At 38.5% G+C, this 25,064-nt stretch overlaps 1 protein-coding gene across 5 annotated transcripts; it reads right to left on the bottom strand.

Annotated features, from left to right (window-relative positions):
* Positions 1-1,022: 1,022 nt before the first annotated feature.
* Positions 1,023-23,671, bottom strand: LOC134542636 (ribonuclease P protein subunit p38-like). 5 transcript variants are annotated; one of them, XM_063387036.1, is made up of 5 exons: positions 23,155-23,671; positions 16,460-16,510; positions 15,434-15,553; positions 8,543-8,759; positions 1,023-2,212 (listed from the first exon to the last, which is right to left on the bottom strand). In XM_063387036.1, the coding sequence occupies exons 1-5, from the start codon at positions 23,247-23,249 to the stop codon at positions 1,832-1,834; spliced, it is 864 nt and encodes a 287-aa protein (XP_063243106.1). In that variant the 5' UTR covers positions 23,250-23,671; the 3' UTR covers positions 1,023-1,831. The 5 variants fall into 5 exon arrangements, with proteins under 5 accessions (XP_063243106.1, XP_063243105.1, XP_063243104.1 ...); XM_063387035.1 differs by having other exon boundaries at positions 1,023-2,215; XM_063387034.1 differs by having other exon boundaries at positions 1,023-2,215; positions 8,498-8,759.
* Between the last annotated feature and the right edge of the window lie 1,393 nt (positions 23,672-25,064).

Here is a 25,064-nt window from a genome sequence, read left to right on the forward strand (position 1 = left end):
TTAAACTAAAAAGTAATAAAAAGGGGAGTTGTCTGTAAAGTCGTTTATGGACAATAATTTTACGTGATAACGTCTTAAGAAAACAACAATGAAAAATTCTAAAATTGCATACTTTTTAATTTTCAAATATTATTTACAGTTTTTGCAAATTTAATTTAAATAATTTGTTTAAATATAATCACGAACAATTAGTAGTTATAGAAATAAACTGAAATCAAATCAATGTCAATAAATTGTTAATTTTAAATGACTAAATTGGACAAAATAAATCAAATTTTTTCAATTGCTGCTTTTAAAAAGCCCGCCTTAACCTGTTTGATATAGATTTTCTCGCACGGTGGTTGGCCGGTTCTTGCACGCTCGGCTCAGGTGGAACGTGACAATTTTTCGTGCGTGCAGCCGGCGTTCATCGATTTATAAGACGTTATCACGTCAAAAATGAAAATGATGAATAAACCTATCTTCTCATTTTTACATTTTGCATTTTAGTAATTTTATAATTCAGTTTGGAAAAATATAATCGTTGGTGGTATGAAGAGTCATCTTACCTTTTGTTGTTTATACATTTCATCTTGTCCCTTTGTTTACATTTAAATTACTTCATTTTATTATAACATCTGAAAAATACTTATTTTAAGTTCTGCCCTGTTTATGCCGATGATGGGGGTTGGAGGGCAGCTTTAATTAGTCCTTACCATGCGTCTTCAGGATTCAACAGAAAGCCTTCTTAGGTGTCGGTTGAATTTTATGAGGGCTTTAGAGATGTAAAACCAGTTTCTGTATCTTAAAACATATGGCCTTCTCTGCTGATCAAATGACAATTTGACCCGCAGTGGAGCACAACTTCCGTTGCTCTGTCAGGAGTTGCGTGTACATAAAAAAAAGTTACTAAACTCATGAACTAAGAGCAATCCCAAACACCACAACTGCCCTGAACGACGGTCTTAAATATAAATGAATATTAGCAGATTTACCATTAAGGAAAAGTGTGTGGAAACAGGAGAAAATGAGAAAATATAAACTTTTACCAATTAAAAAACACCAATTTTAATTTCTGTTATATCATTTGATGGTTTAGACAACATAACTTGTGATAATTGTACAAATTACTGAAGTGACTACTACCATAAAGCATACAAATACACGCCTGCACTTTCCCAATCTCTGTTGTGAACACCAATACAACGTATTGAATGTAATTTTCTAAAAGGTGTTGATATCAAAGTCATTTTGGTTGCACTGTATAACCAGTGCTGCAGAGAGCAAGTAAAGTATTGGGGTATTGTTCCCAGAGAGCTAGCTACACCAAGCCAGACCACATGACCACCAACTGACAGAACTACGTGGGCTGTTTTCAAGCCATTTTACCAGTCAGTGTCGTGCAATCAAAAGGAAATTTTTCTTTCATAATGAGTCCTCAGATTTTATCTCACAATTCCACCACAATGAAAAATCCATGGTCCAGCCCAACAAATAGTATTTAATTACAATACGCACAGCAACATAAAGATGGGAAGCCTTGTTTTCACAGACGAGAGAGCCAAACGCCCGATTGTGTCTCTTTGGAGTTTTTTTTTTGTTCATTGTAAATACTTCTAATGTAGCTATGCTTACCTAATATAACCAACCATCTACAATGTTTTAAAGAATTTATAATGTAGCTAACCTATCCTTATCGATCGCAAAATTTAATGCCACACCGGTTTATACAATGAGATATAACGGTGGAAAATAAAAAGCGAGCATGAACTTTGGGTGTGGCTCTCCCGTCTGTGAAATGAAGGCTTCCCCATATGGTTCGGCTCCGATTGCACTGTTGGGAGAACTACGGTCATGAGACCTTCGGTCCTGCCTTTTTCTGCTTCCTAACTTTGTGGGGATTGGGCTGCACCCTCTTGATCGTGAGCGGACGGAACTGCGTGGCGGGCTGGCGGCCGGACGGCAGCGATATGAAGCTCGGCAGCGCCGCGGGGGGCGGGGACCGCCGCGCGTCCCGGGCGGCGTCCGGCTGGAAGGCTCGCTCCTTGCGCGACGTCCTGCGCAGGTGGAGCGCCGTGCCGCGGGCCAGGTCTGTGTCCGAGCGCGCCTCGCCGTCGGAGCTGTCCTCCGGGCTGTCGTCGGCGAGCGCGCACGCCTGGTCTGGTGGCGGCACGGCCGCCCACAGCCGGGTCACCAGCTCCACCAGCGGCCGGTGCTCGCTGCCCGCCGTGCTCTTCTGGAACCACACGGCCCCATCATGTGCCTTCACTTGCTACTGCATGATGGGCCAATTTCACATTTCTTTGATTTCAATTCCATTCAAAATTTTCCTTTAGTTCTGAATGAACTTAAAAATGCAGGCCTAATATCTGCATCCTGAGATTAGTTAATATAGAGGTGAAATATCGTAAGGTAATATATTATATCGTAAGGTATGCAGATTAAGTATCTATTATAAACATTCAATACATTTTAAGGGTTCAGGAAACTTGCTTCAGTAAGCATCCCTTCAGTTTTACGTAAAGGTTATACATTTTCCAATTCTTATTCCATATTCTATGTCAACAAGAACTTACATTATATGTATTGCTTTTATACCACAGAATCATCTTTCACAATTTTGATAAACATGGTTAATTAATTAAACCTGAAGTAACCCTGAACTTCTTGGAAGATTGCTCACCAGAAATGCTACAGCTATTATTTGGCATACGAAAAAGATGCATATATACCGTATTTACTTGTGTATAGCGCGCCCTCGTGTATAGTGCGCACCACGATTTTTGCAACAAATTCCAAAGAAAAAATTTTTTTTTCCCCGTAAATAAATTGTACTAACATTTTGTGGTACCTGTTAAGTAATAACGTATGAAACAAATGATAATTTAAATTGATGTGTGGTGATGCGTCAGGAAAATACTTAAACTCTGCTGTGTAGACGGAAGATAATGAAGCGCTGTATCGTCACAACTGGTACGTGGACGGGAGGAAGGGAGGGAGGGAGGCAGGCAGGAACGGGACGCGGAGGACTAGATGACTCACCGGTAGCAGCTGCGACGAGGAAGCGAAGGAAGTGGGAGGGGGGACTGGTGTCAACACTCTCTCTCTCTCTTATTTTACTAGCTGCGTTGGCTTTCTGTAGAGGGGGAGGTCTAAAAATAAACAAGAGACCTGCGAGCTTGCGCGCACGTGTGTGTGTGTGTGTGTGTGTGTGTGTGTGTGTGAAAGAGATGCCTCGTTGCTTGTGCGTATGTGTGGGGGCTGGCCAGAAACGTCACCCGTCACCCGGCAGTTAATGACTTCCACTCCTCCCCGCCTCACTTTTTTTTTCCGTGTATAGCGTGCATCCTTATTTTTTTCCTTTACTAGAGGGGAAAAAAGGGCGCGCTATACACGAGTATATACGGTATTACCTACATTTTCTGACAACTTTAGGGCTCATTCTCACTTTTCCTCTTTAAACAATTTTCGTACTTCTTACTTACACAATTTACCTACATTACCTCTGAATTTGGTCTTCAGGCATGACTTAGTTCAATGCACAATAAATAAAAAAAAAAAAATAATTGAAAAGCCTGCAAGTACCAATTGTAATATTTCTGTTACTCTCGCCCCCCCTTCCAAGATACCAACAACTGCATCTGTTTAACCACTGCAGTTCACCATCAACAAATATGTGTAAAATACATTGTTAAAACTTATCAAAACTCATGGTTTTGTGTTCTTATGAGTGTCCTCTCTCCTGCCGTGATCTTTAACAGTCCTGATTGTTGTGTTTTACTTTATTTATGTCTGAACATTTATATTGGCATTATAACACTAACTGATCATGAGATATTTTCTGTTTACTAAAATTCAAATTCACAGTATATTTAATAATAATGCAAGCTATTGTGATCACTGCAAATGAAACATCAATATGAACATGAAAACTGCATGCTGTACAATATTAATTTACACACAGGTAGCAACTTGTTAGGCACAAACAATAAAATCAATGACTTTATTTATGTATGTGCTAATTCCACTTTTAACTATTATCTTTAATGCAGGAAATACTTACGCGAAAGTATCAAAAGTATAACGAGAAATTATCTTTAGTATACGAAAGAAAATAAAAATAGAATTTTTTTTTACGAATAACAAGGTTGCCCAGCCTGTTTTCAATTATTTACTTCAACATGGTGTCATGATTGCTCATCAGCATTGGCAGTGAACAAAATTATGTTTACAAGTGAAGAGGAACGTTACGTTAATGTTGTATTTACGAAATAAAGTTATTTTATGCAAGTGAGGTTATAATGTTTTTTTTCCGAACGTACAGAAATCTAGCTTTGGATAGTTCAGTGTTATGGATAAATATTGGTGAAGTTGTGATCCAGTATTTAAATAGTATTGTAGGACGTGTTGCATAAACATTGGTAAACAAATGATAAGCAGACATTACACAAAAGTGGTGAGATGAAATCAGAAACATCAAAAAACAGTGGGGAAATTTATAAGAATTGAAAATCACAATTAAAAGTACACTTGCATAAATTATGTAAGTCACCCATCTGGGAGTAACAAGAAAATGAAACACAAAATTTACGTTATATATTTTAGTCTGTTTAATATTTTAGAGAGAGAAGTAAAACTAAACCCTTAACCTGCTTCTCTCCTTTTTATACAATTTACTTGCTGGTACCTCATCAATCAATACCCTCTTTTATCGCGTAATCGTCGCACTGGCATAATCGTCGCACCTATATTTTTGGCCATCAAAATTGGGATAAAAAAATTTCTCGCGTAAACGTTGAATGATGTTTTTGGTCCCACTATTAGATGCCGAGCGCTTTGTGTAGGTATCTTTTCCGTATAAAACAATGTATTTTTAAGTAGAAATCTAATATTTATTCGGAAATTACCACTTACTTATTTAATTAACGGAAATACAAAATTGTCTGACATGTAAATTTTCTTTTAAAGATGTTTTTAAACGTTATTAACATTATCTGATCATCTGCGTCGCCGCAGTGTACCGGTGTAGATATATTTTCCTATAAAATGTTTTTTAAAGTAGAATTCTAATATTTATTCGGACATTACCACTTATTTAATTAACGGAAATACGAAGTTGTCCGATGCATAAATTTTCTTTTAAAGACGTTTTTAAACTTTATTTCCTTTATCTAATCGTCTGCATCGCCGCAGTGCACCGCTTATGAACACGTAGCCAGCGCTAGTTGGCATCATTTGTGTTTGGTTATGTTGCTTACCGTATAGAGCGCGCACACGTAGACGAATATCGATATCTCGCCGATTGCATGTAACGCGCGCTCTCTGTTGAGAGCCGAGTTAACTACATTTGAGGGCCTGCATTCTTTCGTGGTAAATGTGTACTACCGCAATAGTTATGCGTTGGTTCACGTCACAGATTCAAGTGGTTTGCGTTCACGTTACAGTTTGATTTTTCTATTTAAAGTTGAATAAAGGTTTTGTTTAATGAATTATTAATATAAATTGTTAGGCGTGCTCTTGTATACTCCAACTTTTTTTAAATTAACGTACTTTCTATGAACGGGTTTTGTTTTTATGAATAACTTTACCTAACAAAAATTTTTTTCCCCACATAATTGTTGCACCCCTACTTTTCAAACTTGATTTTAGAATAAAATGTGCGACAATTATGCGAGAAAACACGGTAGTACTGAAGATTAAAGATAAGAATAAGAATAAGAAAGCATCAGCTCAATCTAGTGTAGCAAAGATATTTCACGTGACATTTAGAAGATTCAAATAGGGCCTACAACTTTTCTCGGTTAATAAAAAGCGGTAACCACAACTGCAAACTAATGAAATTTGATTGTAAAACTGTTGCAACTTCAAAATAACTCATTAATGGATGAGTTAAATTTTTTTTTTTTTTTAGAAATTATACTAATTAGCAGTAGATGCTATCACATGGTTAAAAACAATGGTTGTACATATACATTAAATTTTAAGTAAATATAGTTTTTAGTAAACACCTGAATTTGAATTATTAAGTACATATTATCATTTTTGCACAAAACTAGGACTAAACCTTATCTAGTAAGTTATACATTTGCAAATATTTTACGGTTCTTGTTGCATATTCTATGTCAACAAGAACTTACATTATACGTATTGCTTTACATAAAACTGAAGGGATGCTTACTGAAGCATCCAGTGATTAGTTAATATAGAGGTGAAATATCATAAGATATTGCAAGTTTTCTGAACCCTTAAAATGTATGGAATGTTTGTAATAGATACTTAATTAAAAAATAACCTTTTAAGCCACAGAATCATCTTTCACAATTTTGATAAACATGGTTAATTAATTAAACCTGAAGTAACCCTAAACTTAAAAATGCAGGCCTAATATCTGCATCTTTTTCCTATGCCAAATAATAGCTGTAGCATTTCTGGTGAGCAATCTTCAAGAAGTTTTCTGGGTCATAATAAAATTAAAATCAATCAAAAACTTAAATTAATAATGCATCAATTATTAGTTTTCAACTATCTATCCCTTAAACGGTTTCTAACCATGTTTGTAGGGCTGGAAAAATTAGCGTACCTATACTTTTTTTTTAAAATTACCATACATTTTTTAAATAAATTTGCATCTATTATTGTAAGATTAGCTTTTTCATGAAACTTATATACAAATGAATACAGTATTGACATTCTAAATGTTTGCAAACTGAATATTCATGTATAAAATAATCACAGAAAAATTTCATTCTAGCCTTTTAGATTGAAAACCACAAAAAATTTCTTAAGCATAGTTTACTTTAAAAATTGGTAGTGCAATATTCTAGGAAAACATTGACAGATTTAATTTAAAGTAATTCACAAAAAAATTGGATTGATAGGTTTAGACTTATATGTTCATGTTATTTCAGATGTATGGCAATATCATGAATAATGCCAGTTACAAAAACTAGTGTACAGAATAATGACCAGAAAATTGCAACACTGGAAAAGTAGTTAAGTTCGGGGGAATGCCCAGAACTTGTAGCACTGCTATGGTTTGCTTCGCAGTTACACTAAAGCAAAATGCAAAACAAGGCAGCCTACAGCAAAAATTGTGGACTTGTGCTTGTGTACATACTAACTGAAGTACAGGCACGTCTAGTGGTAAACACATATTAAAAAAAATTATAAGTGTGCGTCCATGCACGACAGAAGTGAAACTTCTTGCTTATTAGTGCTACCGCAATGGGGGTTGAAGTGTTCGTCACCACCACATGTATAACGGGCATGTGGACCTGGCTGCTCTGTTCCCAGTGCCGTGACGTAGCCCGCGTGTCCCCCTGTCTCACTCAAAACCTCCTGCATGAAGCTCCTTCCTCTCGCAGCGCTCGCGACTCACTGCCCGCTCGTCCTCGCTCGGCAACTCTCGGGAGCGGAGCACTGACGTCACACCGGCGGGCGGTCGTAGAGGGTGGGGGTGGAAGGAGGGGGCTCGCAGCGTGTAAGGGGAGAGGTGGTGGCACATCGAGCTCAGAAGGGTGCAGTCCGGGACGATGTCATTAGGTATAGAGATAAATTATTAGTATATTTTTATTGAACAAAAGATAATAATTAAGAATAGAAAGAAATGCAGGTATTATATGAAATAATAAAAAATTACTCACATAACATTTTTTAACAATATTGATTTACACAGTTAAATTAATAATACACACATGAAATAACAATATTTTCTTGCGAAGGTGGTCCGTGGTGGGTGCACAGCAATAAGCTCGAATCCAAAGTTGGGGTGGCGGCAGGCGCAGGCGGGTCCCTACCACCACGACCAGCCTATTCCCACAGCACTGTACATCGAACCTGAGCCCGCTCTCGGCTGCTCCAGCGATCAGCGCCCGCTCCAACGGCCCCGGAGTGGGGATAGCTCAACACGCCACCCCCACGAAACAACAGTGCACATGCAAGTTCGCAAGAGCGTGAGGGCATGAATGCTCGAATGTGCAAGTGCAAGTGTGCAAGATGGCAAGAGCGCAAGTGCAAGTATGCAAAAGTGTATGAAAGTGTACAAAAGTGTGTGTTAAAGGCTGAGTAAAAGTGTGGGTACGGGTGTGTGAAAAAGTGTGTGTAAAGTGTGCGTAAAAGTGTGTGCCATGACATTTCCTCTGCAGGTTCCCCCACCACATACCTAGGTATTTCCCCTCATGCGATCAGAAGTTTCACTTCAAAAATACATGTGTGTATGTCTGCCAGACAATACATTTTGTTACATTTTTTAAAACACACTTGATAAAAGTGTAATAGTTTTGTGGCATTTTGTAAAATCCATTTCACTTATAAAATTTTTTCGAAACTAATTTAGCTTAAAACACTACGCATGTCAAAAATTATAAAAAAAATAGTATTTATATCAGAAACTAACAAAATATAGCATTCAAGGTGTGGATTAGCAAAATAAAAATAATATCCACAGCAAAATGCACATTAAAATATTCCTCCATCAGTTGCACGAGATCAGCACCGCTCCTATCAAGACAGAACTGACCGTGGAAGAAGTTAGAGGAGCCAAGAGGAGCCCCGAGGAGCGCACCTTGAAGCCGAGGGCGACGGCGGAGAAGCCCAGTGCCTCCCGGCTGGCGCGGCGCAGCGACGGCAGCACCAGCAGAGGCACGGCTCGCGCGGCCGCCAGCACGGCCAGGTGGCTCACGAGGACGCGCGGCTTCACGTCGCCTGCCACCAGCGCACAGCTGAGCACGCCAGCTTCCAGCGTCCGGTTCACAGCGTTCACGCCCAGCACCAGCGACCCGCTGCACCACACATCACACGCTTCCTCAGCCAAACATCCCGCATCCCCAGTCAGTTGTACGTCTAGTACACTCAGCACTGAAGATGAAGAAGATGATGATGAAGTTGATAAAGTAGAAGAAAATATAGATTATATGATTAAGCTTAATTCATTATTATTATTATTATTATTTTTGTTAATATCAGAACTTTATTCTCCCTGTGCTTAGGATATCTGTACTTTAAAATGTAAGTGAATTATAGTATTAATTAATTTAAATTAACAGACAAGCCAAATCATGACGACTACAATGCGGTTTGTGAGATTCCTAGTTTCACTAACAAATAGTGATATTACTAAGCAATTTTTTTTTTTAAAATAAATATAAGTTCTCTTGCACTGTTAATGGAGTTATATTTTATAACCATGAGCAAATGAATCCTTCGTTCAATGTTTTAAGTATCAAAACATCAAAACCATGATGAGGATGTCTGGCAAACAGCAATGTAAACGGCTGTTCAACTGCGGAGGCTCGTGACGGCAACTACAACTACCAAGGCAGCTGGCAGCCGTGCATGCGTAACGTGACTGTGAAGTCCGGAAAACACTCGCACCTCACGCTGCACTTCCACTGGGTGAGAACCAGCCCAAATGCTTGTGTTCATGCTAGCAGCTGCGACACGACCGCCAGGCTGCCTCAACGTGCAAACATCCCACTGATATATGGTCCATGTTGCCCGTCTTGGGGCAAACATATGTGCCGGCTAATTCAAAGATTTTACCTAAACAAATACAAGGAAAATTAGATTTAGTTTAACTGAATCAAGCCATTTTGCTATCTAATTTTACAGCTGGACCTTCCTCAACTAGACGAGGTCTGGCCGGCACACGTAACCAGCCAGTCCTGACGGTTCACTTCGACATCGCAATCCCATCACCACTACGGCTGACCTCTGCTTGCCCGTGGGTGCCAATGCTGCTGAGCACAGCCGTCGCCTCCCCGTCACGTTTCTTAGGCCAGAGTCGTCGTGACAAGATATCACAAGGCACCCTCAGCCATATTATCAATCAGTAAATACACAATTCATGATATTAAACACTTTTCTCTACCCAATGTGTTACAAGTCATAATCCTGCCCAGCTAAGGTGACACTGTTCCTTGCACATAAAGAAAAACCACTCGCACAATATCTCGCCTGAAGTTTCAGGTAGTGGAATGTAATGTTCTGTCTTATGATATTAAATTATTCAAAAACTGACACTGGTTGAATTCATATAAAAATGTTTGAAATTAATTTTGAAATTTACTCTTCTCAAGATGAAAATACATGATCTTTACACCATATAATCCAAAATAAAACACTCACTTTTGTAGTTCGCTCCTCAAATAATGTCCCTAGCAATTTGTCTAGGTACAAAAAATAAGGAAACAATGTCCCGGTGGACCAACAGAAAACCCGGGCCTACGCAGCACGTCTGGGTATACAAATTATAGTTAAAACTTCTGAAATTTGAAAAAGAAAAAAGGTTAAAAATTAGTAGCGGCACGATCCTGACATGAAGTATCTGCCTTTAAAATATCATAAAAATATTTCTTAAGCTGCAGAACGGCGCAAACTCTTGGCACAGCACTCAACAAGCAGTCAAGTGACCTCAATGACCAATCACAGCACAACTCTGTACAAAGACACAGCAGTATACAAATTTCCTTATCCTTACAACATGAAAAATCACAAAGTTCTTTCTGATTGACTGGTGCAAAAAATTGATTATATTATAATCTCTCCTGGGAGTAAACACCTGCTGATTTTCCCATTATAAAAAAATTCATACAGAATGCACCAGAATATTTTGGCACATTTTTTTTAAATTAGCGCCGCCTTGGCCACACCCCTGTCTCTCGCTCTTCGTTTCCCAAAACAATACACAATGTTATAGTACTATAATTACAGTTTCCAAATAAAAACAAATGTAATAATAAGCATAAAAATAATACTGAAAGTAAATAAAATACTGACAATTACATGACAAGTGAAAATAAGTAATATTTCTCAAATCTAATACCTATGTGATGCAACTTAGTCCCAAAGGTAAAAACTAAGACACACTTAAATTAAGGTACCATATTTAATGAGTAAAAAGTTAATAATATGAGAACTAATGCACTACTAGTTGGTATAGTTGACAAACTTCACATGTCTTTTTCTTGCCCCTAGCTGGTTGGCTAAGTGGTTGAAAAATTCAACACAAAAAAAAAAAAAAACACTTTGCACTAAGCAATGTTGGTTATATTCAGCTCTGCATTGTTTGGCATGGCAACCACTGACAGTCAATTATCTCAGCTACTGCATCAACAACACTTTTTTAGTCAGGTATCATAACAAGTGACTGTACTCACTACCACATTTTACAACACTGCCTGCTGAGCTAGTTGAACCTTGTGTAAGAAAATGTTTGCATTAGTGTAATTGCTCCCCGTATGAGCCGGTGCTGGAGACACCTAAAGACGTTAGGAAGACTCCAGGCGTGTCAATTTCCTTGTCCTACTCCTTTTACTGTGTTCTCTTTGCTATCCCCCCCCCTCCTTGGAGCTGCTTCGTCTCGCGCATGTGCATGGGCTTCAAGGGCCTCTGTCTCAGTAGCTTAGTCAAGGGGTCCGACTCGTCAGGGGTGTATGTGTGTTGGTGACAGGGGCGGATCCAGCGTTTGATTTCAGGGGGGCGAATGTATGTTTCAAAAGTATTTAAAATGGGAGAGTCCGGGGGTCCACCCCACGGAAAAATTATAGATTTTCGCATGCAAAATGGTGTTTTTTTTATAGCAATTTTGTGTTTAAAATGTCAAATAAACTTTTGGTATAGTCGGTAAAAATTTTCACAGAAAATTAGTTTTGGTAAATGATAAAGTTAATAGAAAATAATAAATAAAATACAATAATTAAAAAATGGGCATAACATTTGTAGTAATAACTAAAATTAAAATGTCTTATACATATAATGATTGTGCATAACTAGAAGTTGCAAAACAACAGTTTTTCTTTATCAATCTCGCAGCCATAATGGATATGCAATAATGCAAGTCCAGTTAGTCTGTCTTCCTTTGTGGTAGATCTCAACCACGTCTTAGGTCTTCTCAATGTCGAAAATGTTCTCTCTGCCGAAGCGACACTTAAGGGTAGGGTGACTAAGATTTTCAGGAGAATGTAGATGCCTGGATACAGCTCCTCGTCACACGAAGCGAGAACATCAAGAGCTGTGGAGGGTATTGTATTGTTAATTTCTTTCTCACGAGTCCACTTCGTCTCCCATGATCGAACCTCGGCATTAAGTTGTCTTTCCACATATTCTAGCCCATTCACTCCAAGGAGAGAGTCATACTTTGTAGAAATTTTTTTTGATATTTACTTGACTAGAAGAGGAAGTTGGTAACAAAGCTGACAGGCTGTGAAGCTGTTGCGTTTATTCCAAAAACCGATGTTTTAAATCTTCGACAATGTGCTCCAGAATGAGAATGAATACATATGTTCGGAAATATTCAACAGGGATCGTTGATGGGTAATTTTGTCTGTGTTTTTGCCTTTTCACAAGTCGAGGTATAGTTATATCTACACCAAGCTCCTGAGCAAGACCATCAGCTTCGTTCAAAAGTTGAGAAAATAGCTCTTCGCAATTTGTACGTTTTGTATTTAGAACAGAAAGAGTATCTGCCAGAATATCTTGGGCAACCTCAAGGTCTATTGAAGTCTTCTGATATAGTCTACTCAAAGGAAGAGTGTCTCCCAGCATATCAGATAAGCAGATGACTGTGATAATAAATTCATTCTCACAAAGTGCAGTCAAAAAAGTCTTTGCTTTTGCAGCACTTTCAGCATCTTTCCAAGATGCGACACACTCTAAAGCCTGAGCTACTTTCAGAAAATATGTTCGGAACTGCACAACGCCATCGTGTCTTTCGATCCAACGAGTTTCACATTGTCCAGAGAGTTGGTGACATGAAACTTTCTTGAGTAAAGCTGAGCATTTTGATGATACATTGAAGAACGAGATTATCGTTTTCATTGTTGCAATAGTATTTTGAACTGCTTGGACGCTGGAAGATTTTGATATGGCCAAATTAAGAGCGTGATTGTGACATGGACAGTGAACAGCATTCACAGCTTCTCGCCTGACTTCAGCCACAGCACCACGAATTTCTGACACCATGACACAGCACCCATCTGTGGATATGCTAACACAATGGCTTAGGTCAAGACAGTGATGCTTTAGAGCAGAAAGTACTACTTGCCCAATATCTTTGCCACTTACAGTTGGTTCATATACTTCATCATGGCCCTTGTCCTCATTGTTCACAAATTGTCGAACATTTAAAAATTGTAAAAAATCTTCGTGCACTGAATCTTTGTATACGTACATCTAAACAAGTGTTAACTGGGACTTGTGAAGCATCAGTAGTTTCGTCGAACATGATGCTACTTTCACTGAACACTGTCCTGTCACTGACTATACAGTAGGTTACTGCCGAGAAGGCAAGGCATTCATCTGTTGGCGCGGCGTATAGTTGTAGAGGGGGGGGGGGGGGGTTGGTTGTGGTCACACTGCAACTCTCCTCACTCCACCCTCCACTCCAGTAACGGGACAGCCCAGCTTGTCGCCCGCCACCCCCTTCCCACGTTCCAAGTCAGGCTTTTCCCTTGAGCTCAGGAGAGCTGAAAAGATGAAAGATGAAGGAAACATGCGCAGAGTGAAGTTACTCTGTGTCAATGTGGCACACAGCTATCAATATGTCGGTTTCATGTAAGACATTGCGCGGGTCTTTATGTATTTGGCTACATCGATTTTGATTCCCTGGGTGAAGAGGGGGGGCGATCGCCCCTATCGCCCCCCCTTGGATCCGCGCCTGGTTGGTGAGGCGGGATGATAAGCGCGACGCTCGCTGGTGCTTCTGGCGCATTGTCTCCTCTGGACTGGCGCGCAGTCTTCTCGTCGTCACAGGATAACTGTGACCGTAACATTATATGGCCGAGCAATGACAATAAAGGTGTAATGCAAGTTCCTTAAGTGCTTTCAAGAATCTTTACTGGTTGTTTTACGCCTAAAATTTACTCTGAAAACATGCATTTTAGCCATTTTAACTCTTCTAAAAATACAGTTTAAAAACTAAATCCGAAATCAAAGGTACTTTTCGGCCCTCAGCAAAATCTCAAATGCTTTTCGTAAGCAGACCCCACTCGGATATCTCGAGTAGTTTTGAAATAGCGTTGTTTTTCCTGAAGCCCTGCTCACCGTGTGTGTGCCCGAGTAGGCGGAGCCCTTAAGGGCTGGCAGTAAGTACTGGTACCAGGTGGCAATGCCATGTGAATTAGCATGTACCCTTGTTGTGTTTGGCAGTAATCATGTAATCATTCATACACTTTGATTAGTCTCGTATCTGCATTAAATACTTTGCTTCAGATTTTTGTCTAATTCATTCCTTTGATAGGGATGCAAACATGTGTTCGCCTTCAGAAATTCTATCCTCCCTGCCTCAAATGATGTATGTGTGTGTAATAATCCTGAGTTGACATTGTAAGACAGTGTTTTTGTGTGGGTATCTTGTACCTACCCTTAAACTGCGTACATGATCACAATTATATTTTATCTTTTTATCATTCTCTCTTTGTAAATTTTGATAATTGTTACCTTAAACTTGGTTATGTTTTCCTGCCTGAGGGGTGTAGGGCAGTGTGTAAGATTTTAAGTTTCACATGAATGTGAATATACTTGTGTAATATAATTTAATCACATCAATTCTTGTACTTAATGACTGAAGCCTTAACCTTCCAGCCATTAAGAATCTTGTTCTCTGGTGTAATCCTTCTTGGTTTGGCCCACATTATTTACTGCAGTTTAGTTTTGGTTCAAGTCTGTAAATACTTGTCATATTGGCTTTGATGCAAGTAAATGAATTCTCATGATAAAAACATATTTTCTCCTTCGTTACATGGATATGCTTCCGCTGGGGACTTAAGGACTCCGCCTACCCGGGCACACACGCGGTGTGCAGAGCTTTAGGAAAAACAACGCTATTTCAAAACTACTCAAGATATCCGAGTGGGGTCTGCTTACGAAAAGCATTTAAGAGTTCGCCGAGAGCCGAAAAGTACTTTTGATTTCGGATTAAGTTTTTAAACTGTATTTTTAAAAGAGTTAAAATGGCTAAAACACATGTTTTCATGATAATTTTTAGGCGTAAAACAATCAGTACAGATTCTTGAAAGCACTTAAGGGACTTGCATTACACCTTTATCTTCATAATGTTACAGTCACAGCTCAAATTTCACAGTTATCCTGTGACGATGAGAAAACTTCGCATCAGTTCAGAGCCTTACGCTTAGAGGCTATACTGCACTAGAACTACCATCGAGCATCACGCTTATTATCTCGTCTCACTAACACACACACACACCCCTGACAAGGCGGGCCCCTTAAGAAAGAGCGTAACCTGATACTCGTGTACACACATCCCAATCCTTTAGCATACAGATGGTAGATTAACAAGAACACTGACAGTTCTCTACGTGCTTCATGTGCAACTTTCTGCTTCTCTCCCATGTTCACCTAACTGTAGTACTGTAACAGGTGACAGGATCAGGGTCCCCTTGTATACTGCATGCTTCTGTAATGCAACGCCAGTTATAAAAGTATGAAACCCGCTCACCTCAAGTTGCTTGGCGTCTCATCGGAACACTTCCTCCTCTCCCTGCGCTGCTCCCTCGTCAGCCTGCGCAGCTCGGCCAATGGGACGTGCTTGTGCGTGCGCTTGGCCAGCGGCAGCAATCTGCACGACAAACCAACACTTGCATCAGCTCCACAGCCCGACACGCACTAGTACACTGTAGCTGTGGAGGTCAACGAGGCAACGTCAGCTTCAAGTCACATCAGAATAGGGTTTACAGACAAACAAATATTATTCATTTTGGTAAAATAATGTCTTCAAGACATATGATTACACTTATTTTTTTAAAAATTTAATACACATTATGCTGAAAGCGAGGTTACAAATCAGAAAAATGGGGGAAGGAATTCGTCATTGACAAAGAAAAAAAAAACCTTCCAAGCACTTGGCTAGCCAGATTTCAGAAAATCACGGAGATTCAAAATTAGGAATAATGTCCAGGATTCTAACCCAAGTTCAACGTTAAGTTGTGCCACCTAACTTTGTATGGTTATACATGTTTTAGACTTTTTTTTTCTATAGTTAGTTGTGGCATTTGGTGTGGTACATATCTTGGGATTCTCTGGTTCACGTTATTACATCAGCACTCTTAGAGTTCAGGCAGTTATGCTTCAGTCAACGAAGATAAGGGTGATGGGTGAGCTTGTGAGTAGTTTGTCTCACAAGGATCAGGCACGAGAGGCCAGTTTAGGCAAGGAGTTCAAGTACAATTTCTTTTAATTTGTTACAATCTTTACAACGTAAAATTTACACCCGTAAAACTTTGTAGGTGTTGTATTGGTAAAATATTGGAAACAGCTATAGGGAAACTGTGCATATCTTCTATTATAAATATTTGTTTGATTTGTAGTTTTCATATCTTACAACCAGCACATAAGCTGGTATTTTAATATATATATTTTTAAATACTATATTATTTGACAGTAATATTGGACCCCAGTTTTAATTGTAATTTTTTATTGAAAAATGAAACAAATATACCCTACATAGGTACATACTGCTACTCACTTGCTGAGGGCTTCTTCCAGCTCCACTTCTTGTTGCGGGCTTACCAGGGGCCTGTGAACACCCATGCTGCTGTTACTACCCACATCTATACACTACTCACATGTTACCTATACATTAAGGGAGCGAAGAGCTTCATTTCAGCCGGTGATGCTGCTGCAAACAGAAGTCAGGGCAATAAACGCAGTCTTATTTATTAGATTTTGTATATAGTTAAGAAGGGACGATAGAATTGTATCCCCTCGGAAAGGGTACCTTTCATACTTTTGGGGAGATAGTGTAGCTGGGTAGAAACTGGAAAGGTATCACATGATTTCATTGTATTTTTAATGTAGCTATACTAACCCAACCAACCGTCCACAATATTTGAAAGTATTTTTTTTTAATATATTGCTTATGATCTTAACCTATGAAACGTTACTTACGACATGATTCGAAACTACTTCAAATGAAATGTAAAAAAAAAAAAACTTTCTTAATTCTTAATTTATAACTTTGATTGGACTATGAAAGAGCAAAATTTTGAAAGAGTACCTTTCCAGTTTATTTTCTGCTGTGTCATTGTACAGAAAATCTTAAAAGGTACCATTTCCGAGGGGATACCTTTCCAGTGCATATTTGCATTAAAACCGAAACATTTTAAGAAATCGGAAAGGGTACCTACCTATCCAGTTTCTACCCAGCTACACTACCGCCACCAAAAGTATGAAGGGTACCCTTTCCAAGGGGATACAATTCAGCCTCCCTGTTAAGGGGCCCGCCTACCTGGGCACACATACGGTGTGCAGAGCTTCAGGAAAAACAACGCGATTTCAAAACTATTCAAGATATCCGAGTGGGGCCTATTTACGAATAGCATTCAAGAGTTCGCTGAGGACCAAAAAGTACTTTTAGTTTCGGATTAAGTTTTTAAACTGTATTTTTAGAAGCGTTAAAATGCCTAAAACGTGTGTTTTCAGAGTAATTTTTAGGCATAAAACAATCAGTACAGATTCTTGAAAGCACTTAATGGGCTTGCATAACACCTTTATCTTCATTTATCCGCCATATAATGCTACGGTCCTGAGAAGACGAGAAGACTGCGCGCCAGTCCAGAGGAGACACCGCGCTGGAAGCACCAGCGAGCGTCGCGCTTATCATCCCGCCTCACTAACACACATACACCCCTGACGAGGCGGGCCCCTTAAGACGAGGTAAGTTACAACCAAAAATAAAAGTTAAAATTAAAAAAAAAAAAATTGTGAAAAAAATCTTTATGTTAGGTACTTATAAAAAATAAATTCAATAAATTTCAGTAAGTACCCTAAGGGGGTGGGGAGAGAGAGAAAGAGAAAATCATGCACGCTGCCACAGAATTACACAATTAGTCGGAATTCAACCAACAAACATTGGCAGCAAATACATCACAAAGAAAAAATTGCTTTGTTTGAATTCATTGCTCCAGGTAAAATATATTATTTGAAATATGTACCATAGCACTATAGACTCTATGATATATCTATAAAGTGTTTACAATATAGATCTTTCATCATGCTTACATGATTTATACCTACGTAACCTGCTAGATTTGTGCTCATTTTGTTAAGAGTAATCTGTTGACTGTGTTGTCATGTTCTTATGAATTGGAAGAAATAGATTTTGGCCTTCCTTTAATGTTGCATAGCTTGTTACAAACATACTTTAGTGAGGCAGGAATTAATTAGCAAAAATTGTATGGATTATATGTGTGTTTACTAGTTTTAAATTAAATGCAACAGGTTAATTTATATAGTAAGTTAACAGTATACGGTTTCTCACACCACTGATTTTAGTGTTTTGGTTCAATGTTTTATTGTACCATTTTTAATCTTCATAAGTTTGATCCTATTAAGGAAAATTATCACAGGTGGCACACATACTTTATATCCATGATGTTGCACACTGTTAGCATAGTGTCTTATCCCAGCTACGAATAATTAATAATTAATCAACTAATTTATTAATGTGACTTTTTTGTTTGATTTTTTTTTAAGTTATACCGACTTCTTAAGGCGCAGTATGAAAAATGATAAGAATGAATTTTTACGATGCGCACACAACATGAAACATAAATTGATAGGATAAAAAAAAAGGCTATGTAAAATTAGAATTTATATGTGTTTTTAAATCATATACTGGTTCATATAATTAGAAACATTTATTTATTGTGCATATTAGTGATATAAATTGTGTTTTAAACTTTTTTAAGAGTATTTTCAAGAGTTTTTTCAAGTGTATTTACATAAATGAGGTTATGTTCCCATATGTAAAATTAATTTGCATTATAAATGATTAAATTATTATTTAATAAATAATTAATATTAATAACATAGAATTATCATTCAGCATATTTATTTCCATTAAAAATTAAAATTTAAGTCAATTTTTTTACTAAATGAAATAATTTATTTTATACAAGTGATTATTATAATATTGAATACTGAACATTTATTTAAATTTTTTAATTTGAGTGATTTTATACTTTACCAGCCATATTTATAATACCACTCCAGTCCTTTTAATATTTTATTTCTAATAATTATTTGCATGCAAAATTAATAAATTTAATAAAATCAAGTACATATTTCTTATTAACTTCTACATGCACCACTTTTTTTTTCTTTCAATAATCATACAGTGGTTAGTTAATTGCCAATTTTTGGAAATCTATTTGACCTCAGTCAATGTATAAAAAGTCTCAAAAAAAAACTCAACAAGAAAAAATAGATCTATTATCACTAGAGAAATTAATTTATTAATTAAATTAAGTGTTTTAACTAAGCACATCACAATAATTATGTTCCTACTTCAGTGGTAAAAAAAGTATTTCTTATTTTTTTAAAACAAACTATTGTTTGCATACTTGAAGTTAAAATATTATGAAATTTTAATGATATAGCAATAAACTATTCCAATAATACATTCAGGTTATAAAATATTATAAATAAAATATGCAACGTGGTGTGAACGAAGAAAATTACAAACCGCCAAACAATTCACACCAAGTTACACAATGCGCTTATATGAGTAAAGGAGTATATAAATTCACCCTTTCTATTAAGGGTACCTAGCAGAGAGTGTCTTGTAAAAACAATATTTCTGATTACTATAAATTGTAAGAACAAGAATAATACGTTTGATCGAATTGAGTTCTTTTAATATTTTTTTTTTTTCTATGAACGTTCACACATTACATACAAAATACATGCCGGTCCACAAGGACACGAAAAGAGGACAATAATTAAGTTCAGATAATTTCTTCACCAACGTATGCTCCAATAAGGCAGCTGCCAAAGTTCATTTAGTATGTAACAAGCTATGTGCATATGAAGCACCCATACATGATACAGGACAGAAATTTAGGTTTACTTTAGAAATTGTACGAGCATTTAACAAAATTTTACATAGAGCACCAACGTGCTCCGCGCGGAGCTACAACAAGCAAGTTACAAAAGAAAATATGTAAAAATTTAATATTTAAAGAATTGTAGCATGTAGACTAGTATCAGGGCCGGCATGGCCATTTACAGGTTCCTACGAACCACGAGCTCTCCACACGTAACAAGTGCACGGCCGAGGGAGCACTTACCCTAGACGTGGCGAGAAACAGATAGGAAAGACAAAATCATTGCAAAGTCACTCAGGCAGGCAACTCGTGACACCGGCACTTATGGTGCTTAAAAAATAAGGGACGACGACATCAGGAGACAAAAAGGCATGAACGGACGGCAATGCAAACCGCGGCATGAAAGAGAGAAAAGAACCTGGAATAGGCGAACCATCGAGGTCCCAGCAGCCATACTAAGACAAACCTGCATGATGGCAAACAATTACCTTACTTTAAACGCTGGGATCCTCGGAGCAAACTGTAGCTACTTTACCACACGGCCATCTCGTGCGAGCAAACCACAGCAGTCTCTCCCTCGGTGCCGTCACTGCCTAACAAACTGACTGATCACATGCTTATCACAGCTCACTAAAGAGGCCGAGGCACAGCCGACGGCTGCTTATAAAGCCTCGTATAGAGTGCGCTGCGGTCGGAGCATCGGTGGGGAAGCTGAAAAAAGGAGGGGGGAAACAAACTCACGAGGAAAAGAGGAGAGTGGAGAGAGGGGTGGGAAGGCTGTGACGTAGCGACATACGAGGCGGCGGGCCGCTTCAAATAATTAATATGTTTATGATTACTATCAGTCACAAACATTACATGCCAATTAAATATGAAATGTGTGGTTCCACACAAAGAATTCCGAGAAGATGAATATGTAACCATTACCTAACATTAATAATAAAATATTAATTATTGAAATGAAAACTTTTTTTACTGAAGCAAAATTTTTTGGAGCATTACGAAACTTCTGATCGCATGGGGGGAAATAGTGGTGGGGGAACCGTGAGAGGAGGGGAATAGTTAGGTAAGTGGTGGGGGAACTGGTAGAGGGAACGGCAGGGAAAGGTATAAATGATGCAGCATACTTGCACGCTTGTTATCTTGCTAGGTATCTTGTGTACTTGCATACCTGTACATTTGCACACTGTGCTCTAGCACTCTTGCGCTCTTGCTAACTTGCACAATTGTGCATTTGCACACTTGAACACTTCAGCTCTTGCTAACTTGCTATCTTGCACATTTACTCACTCATACATTCGAACATTCAGGCATGTGCACAGTTGTTTCTTGGGGGTGGTGCGTCAAGCTATCCCCACGCGGACAGTAATTGCCGGAGCGACCTTGAGCGGGCGCCACGTGGTGGCGTGTGGCTCAGGTTTAACCCCGCCATGCTGTAGGGACAAGCGGGTCGCGGGACTTCTCTGCACCTCCCCTTGAGGGAGTGTTTGGGCAGAAGGAAATAAAACGGGGTTTGTGCACCGCGCCACGAGCCATATTCGCAAGAAAATATTATCTTCATGTATTATTATAACTACTTGTGTAAATCGGTACCTATTATTAAACAGTGTTATGTGAGTATTGTGTTAGCTGCGTAACTAAATATTTTTGCTGGTATAATGCATCTCATGCTTTAGTTAGACATATTTAATTATTTTCTACAAATTATTTTTATTTGCGACCTCAGCCGAAGAGAATTATGTTTCCTATACCTAATAAAATAATAAACAAAAAGTTTCACTTTTGTCACACGTGGACTCTTTGCACATTTTTGTTTTGTACACAAAAAGTATTGTTACGATTTATAATGGGGAGAACTACTGGATTCGTAAGGGATAGCCCAATTATATAGTACAGTTTTATTTATTACTAATGTCTACACTTTAAATTTAATTACTGCACTCAAGATATCTGTTCACGACAATTGGTATTACACTGATCACTGAAACATTAGCACTTTCCACTGGAGCTTGGCTCGATAGTGGCTCGCTCTTCTGTCCGCTTCCTTCGCACACTCACCCACGCCGCGCCGCAGCACAGTCCCCAACTATCGCTCGTCGCACCAGACTGGCTCGCCAGGCCTTCTCGCAGGTATCACCTCCCTATAGGTCCGGTTCGCTCCCTACAGGCCACTTGTCCTCTTCACCTCTCACTGATTGCGCAAGTATCGCCAGTATAACTCCCCGAGGGGGAGACTCTCTCCGCTGGCATGCCCTACGTCAGTGGATGGTGAGTGACGTCAGTGGCCGCCAGCCTGCTCCGAACCTGGCACGCATCGCGGTCTCGTCTCTCCGTTCGTAACAGTATTTTCTAATGCTGATCAAGTAAACAATTTTTAAAACCACTATAACTAGGTTCAATAACTATTCTTTGTACGAAGAGCCGTGAGCTGTACATTTTGGAACAAAGTTAATAAATTGTCGAAATCAACTGTAATTTCTTATTTGAATGTATGTTTAAATAATTTGATGGCAAAAATTACCATTTAAATTTCAATCACGTGGCTAAAGAGATAGCCAGTGTTGTGATATTGTGAGTCTTGTGTAAGTAAGTGCTACATGAGGGTGTAGTCTTATCTTCCACACACGAGCGAATTCACGCCCTGCACAGTCTCATGTTCGCTTACCATATTGCAGCAGCCATGCAAAGACTAACCTGGCTTAAAACAGTATATGGTTAATTTCATGTAGTTAGTTTTTTTTAAATGTTGACTTGTATTGCTAGTGTGGAAAACAGTCAGGGCATCAGTCGTAAAGTAATGACATTACAGTAAACATCCCTGTCTTTTATAAAACAGCCTCAGCTATGCTACATTCCTAAGGATCTCTGCAGATCCACAGTTAATATCAAGTAAACAGTAAGATTGCGCAAACAATCAGACCAATACCTCATGGAAAACAGTCTCTGATACGATAATAACGCACACATGGAGGTCGTGTCATTACACGGGCTACATAATGTAACTTTTAAATGGCAATTTCTCAGATACCCTTAACAATTTTGAAACACTGTTTTCATGTTAGATAGAAGAACGTCTTGGTGTTAAAAACCGCCAGATTTGAAAATTGATATATACCTATATATATATATATTTTTTTTGAGGAAAAGCCGAGACCCTTACAATTTACCAAAATGGACTTTGATTTAATGTGTACAGAAATGTAAGCTTTGCAATCTACGAGCGGCTGTATGACGGCCGAAAGGGACATTTTGATACTGCAGGCATCATAAAACGGCTAATCAAGCATTATTAACAGTGCTCAATAATATACTCAAGAATGTAAATAACACTTACCAGTAGGGACTATACGGAGTCGCTAGAGTATTGCGCGCCGAGATTTTTCTCTTAGCTTGTTTCTTCCCTGAATGTTTTTGTTGAATTTGATTCATCGCGTGTTCGATCACTAAGCCAAATACTGTTCAATCTTCTACAATACTTTTACTGCTGTTCTAATCCTTGGTTCTAACCTATTCAGTAACTTTTAAACATTACCAAACATTAAGCCGGAATTACAATTGTCCGCCACCTCCGTTCGACTTTCTTCATTTATGTCACCTGCAGCCAATCATATGGCCCGAAAAATTCTGCCCGTCCTCATAATTTTAACGGCCGAATGGGTGACATTATAACCTCAAATGTCTGCAAGGGTTTTGAATGTCAGGTTGTATTACATAAGTTTTTGAAGTTAGTTTAATTTTTTTAGATGCTTACATAAATGTTGTTTTTAATTGCGTTTGAACACATTTTAAAGGTTCTGTTTTGAAACACAAATCGTCCGATTTACAAGATGTAAACAAATACACATGGTAAAGGCAGAGATAACTAAAATGTACAAAGGTGTTAGAACTAGGGATGAGGAATATTTACTGTCACGGTGACTTTGTCACGGCGACTGCAATGTCACGTGTCACGGTGGTGACTTTAGCTATTAGTAATAGGGCCAATGTCACGTCTCTTCGCGCTTGTCGCTGCGATGCGTGTCACGGGTCACATGTCGCTACGAGTGTGTCACCGCGGTGTGAGTCGCTGCGGCGTGGACGGCGCGGTTGGCATGTCATGTGTCACGTGTCGCTGCAGAGCGTGTCACTGGCGCAAGTCGCTGCGGGCGTGTCACAGCGTGAGTCGCAGGTCCCTAAGAGTAACGGCGCCGGGAAATTAATGGTGACTTGCCGCAGCAGCAACACGTGACACACGAGTACTTTCTCGGCGAGGTATGCGACACTGGTGTGTCCAGTTACTGTGTTCAAAATCATTAAATGATTCACAAATTTTGTGAATCTGAACTAAATGTTATTGTCCAAATTAAAAAAAAAAAGCCAAACAAACACTGTTAATTCAGTGAAGTAGGATATTGCCCAGTTTTCGTGTTTTGCGTATTATTAAAAAATGTGATGATTAATGTTATATTTTAATAAAAATATTTTATTTAAAAATATTTATAAATAATATAGAAGATATTTATTTCATTTGTAAAAATGCATAACTAATAATTCCAATAAACTATGAACTAATTTGGTTTATCAATGATTACATGTTGTATGTCACATATATAAAAATATACAATTATTAGGAGATTATGTTACACTATATTTATTAATAAAAAACTACGGTTTTACATTTTAGCAACAAGGTCACTAACAGTGACAATATCACGGTGACTTGACCCTGTGACTTTCATGTCACTGGTCACGGCGTGTCACAGGAACAAAATTTGTCACTGCTCCCATCACTAGTTAGAACGTGCCCGAACATGCCCTGCCTCGGCTGTATTTTTTGCAGACTGATAACGTCATATTTATGGTTTTCAGAAACTCCAAATTAAATTTTAAGTTAAGTACTTAATTTTCCAATTTTTTTTTTGTTAAGATGCTAATTCTCTGTTCACAATACACAGGCTATAAAATAATTTTGTTATTAAGTACTGTAAAATAATGTCAGTTACCTTCAAATACTGTTATTGTAACAATATCGGTCATATTTGCATTTAAATTACATGATGCGTGTCGGGAAGCTAATTCAGTAATTATAAACAATACTTTGGTCAGTGGTCGTCTCTCGGGGCATGCGCATCTCTCTCGCGGGCTGTTGGCTGGGAGTTCCCTGCGCCCTATTGGGTAACCGTAGGCTGGCAGTGCGTGTGGGATTTGTGTGCGTGCTGGGGGCGGCCTAGCAGTGCCAACTGCTACCGACCGCGTCCCGCGGGT

Source organism: Bacillus rossius (genome assembly GCF_032445375.1).
Source record: "Bacillus rossius redtenbacheri isolate Brsri chromosome 9 unlocalized genomic scaffold, Brsri_v3 Brsri_v3_scf9_1, whole genome shotgun sequence".
Taxonomy (NCBI): Eukaryota; Metazoa; Arthropoda; class Insecta; order Phasmatodea; family Bacillidae; genus Bacillus; species Bacillus rossius.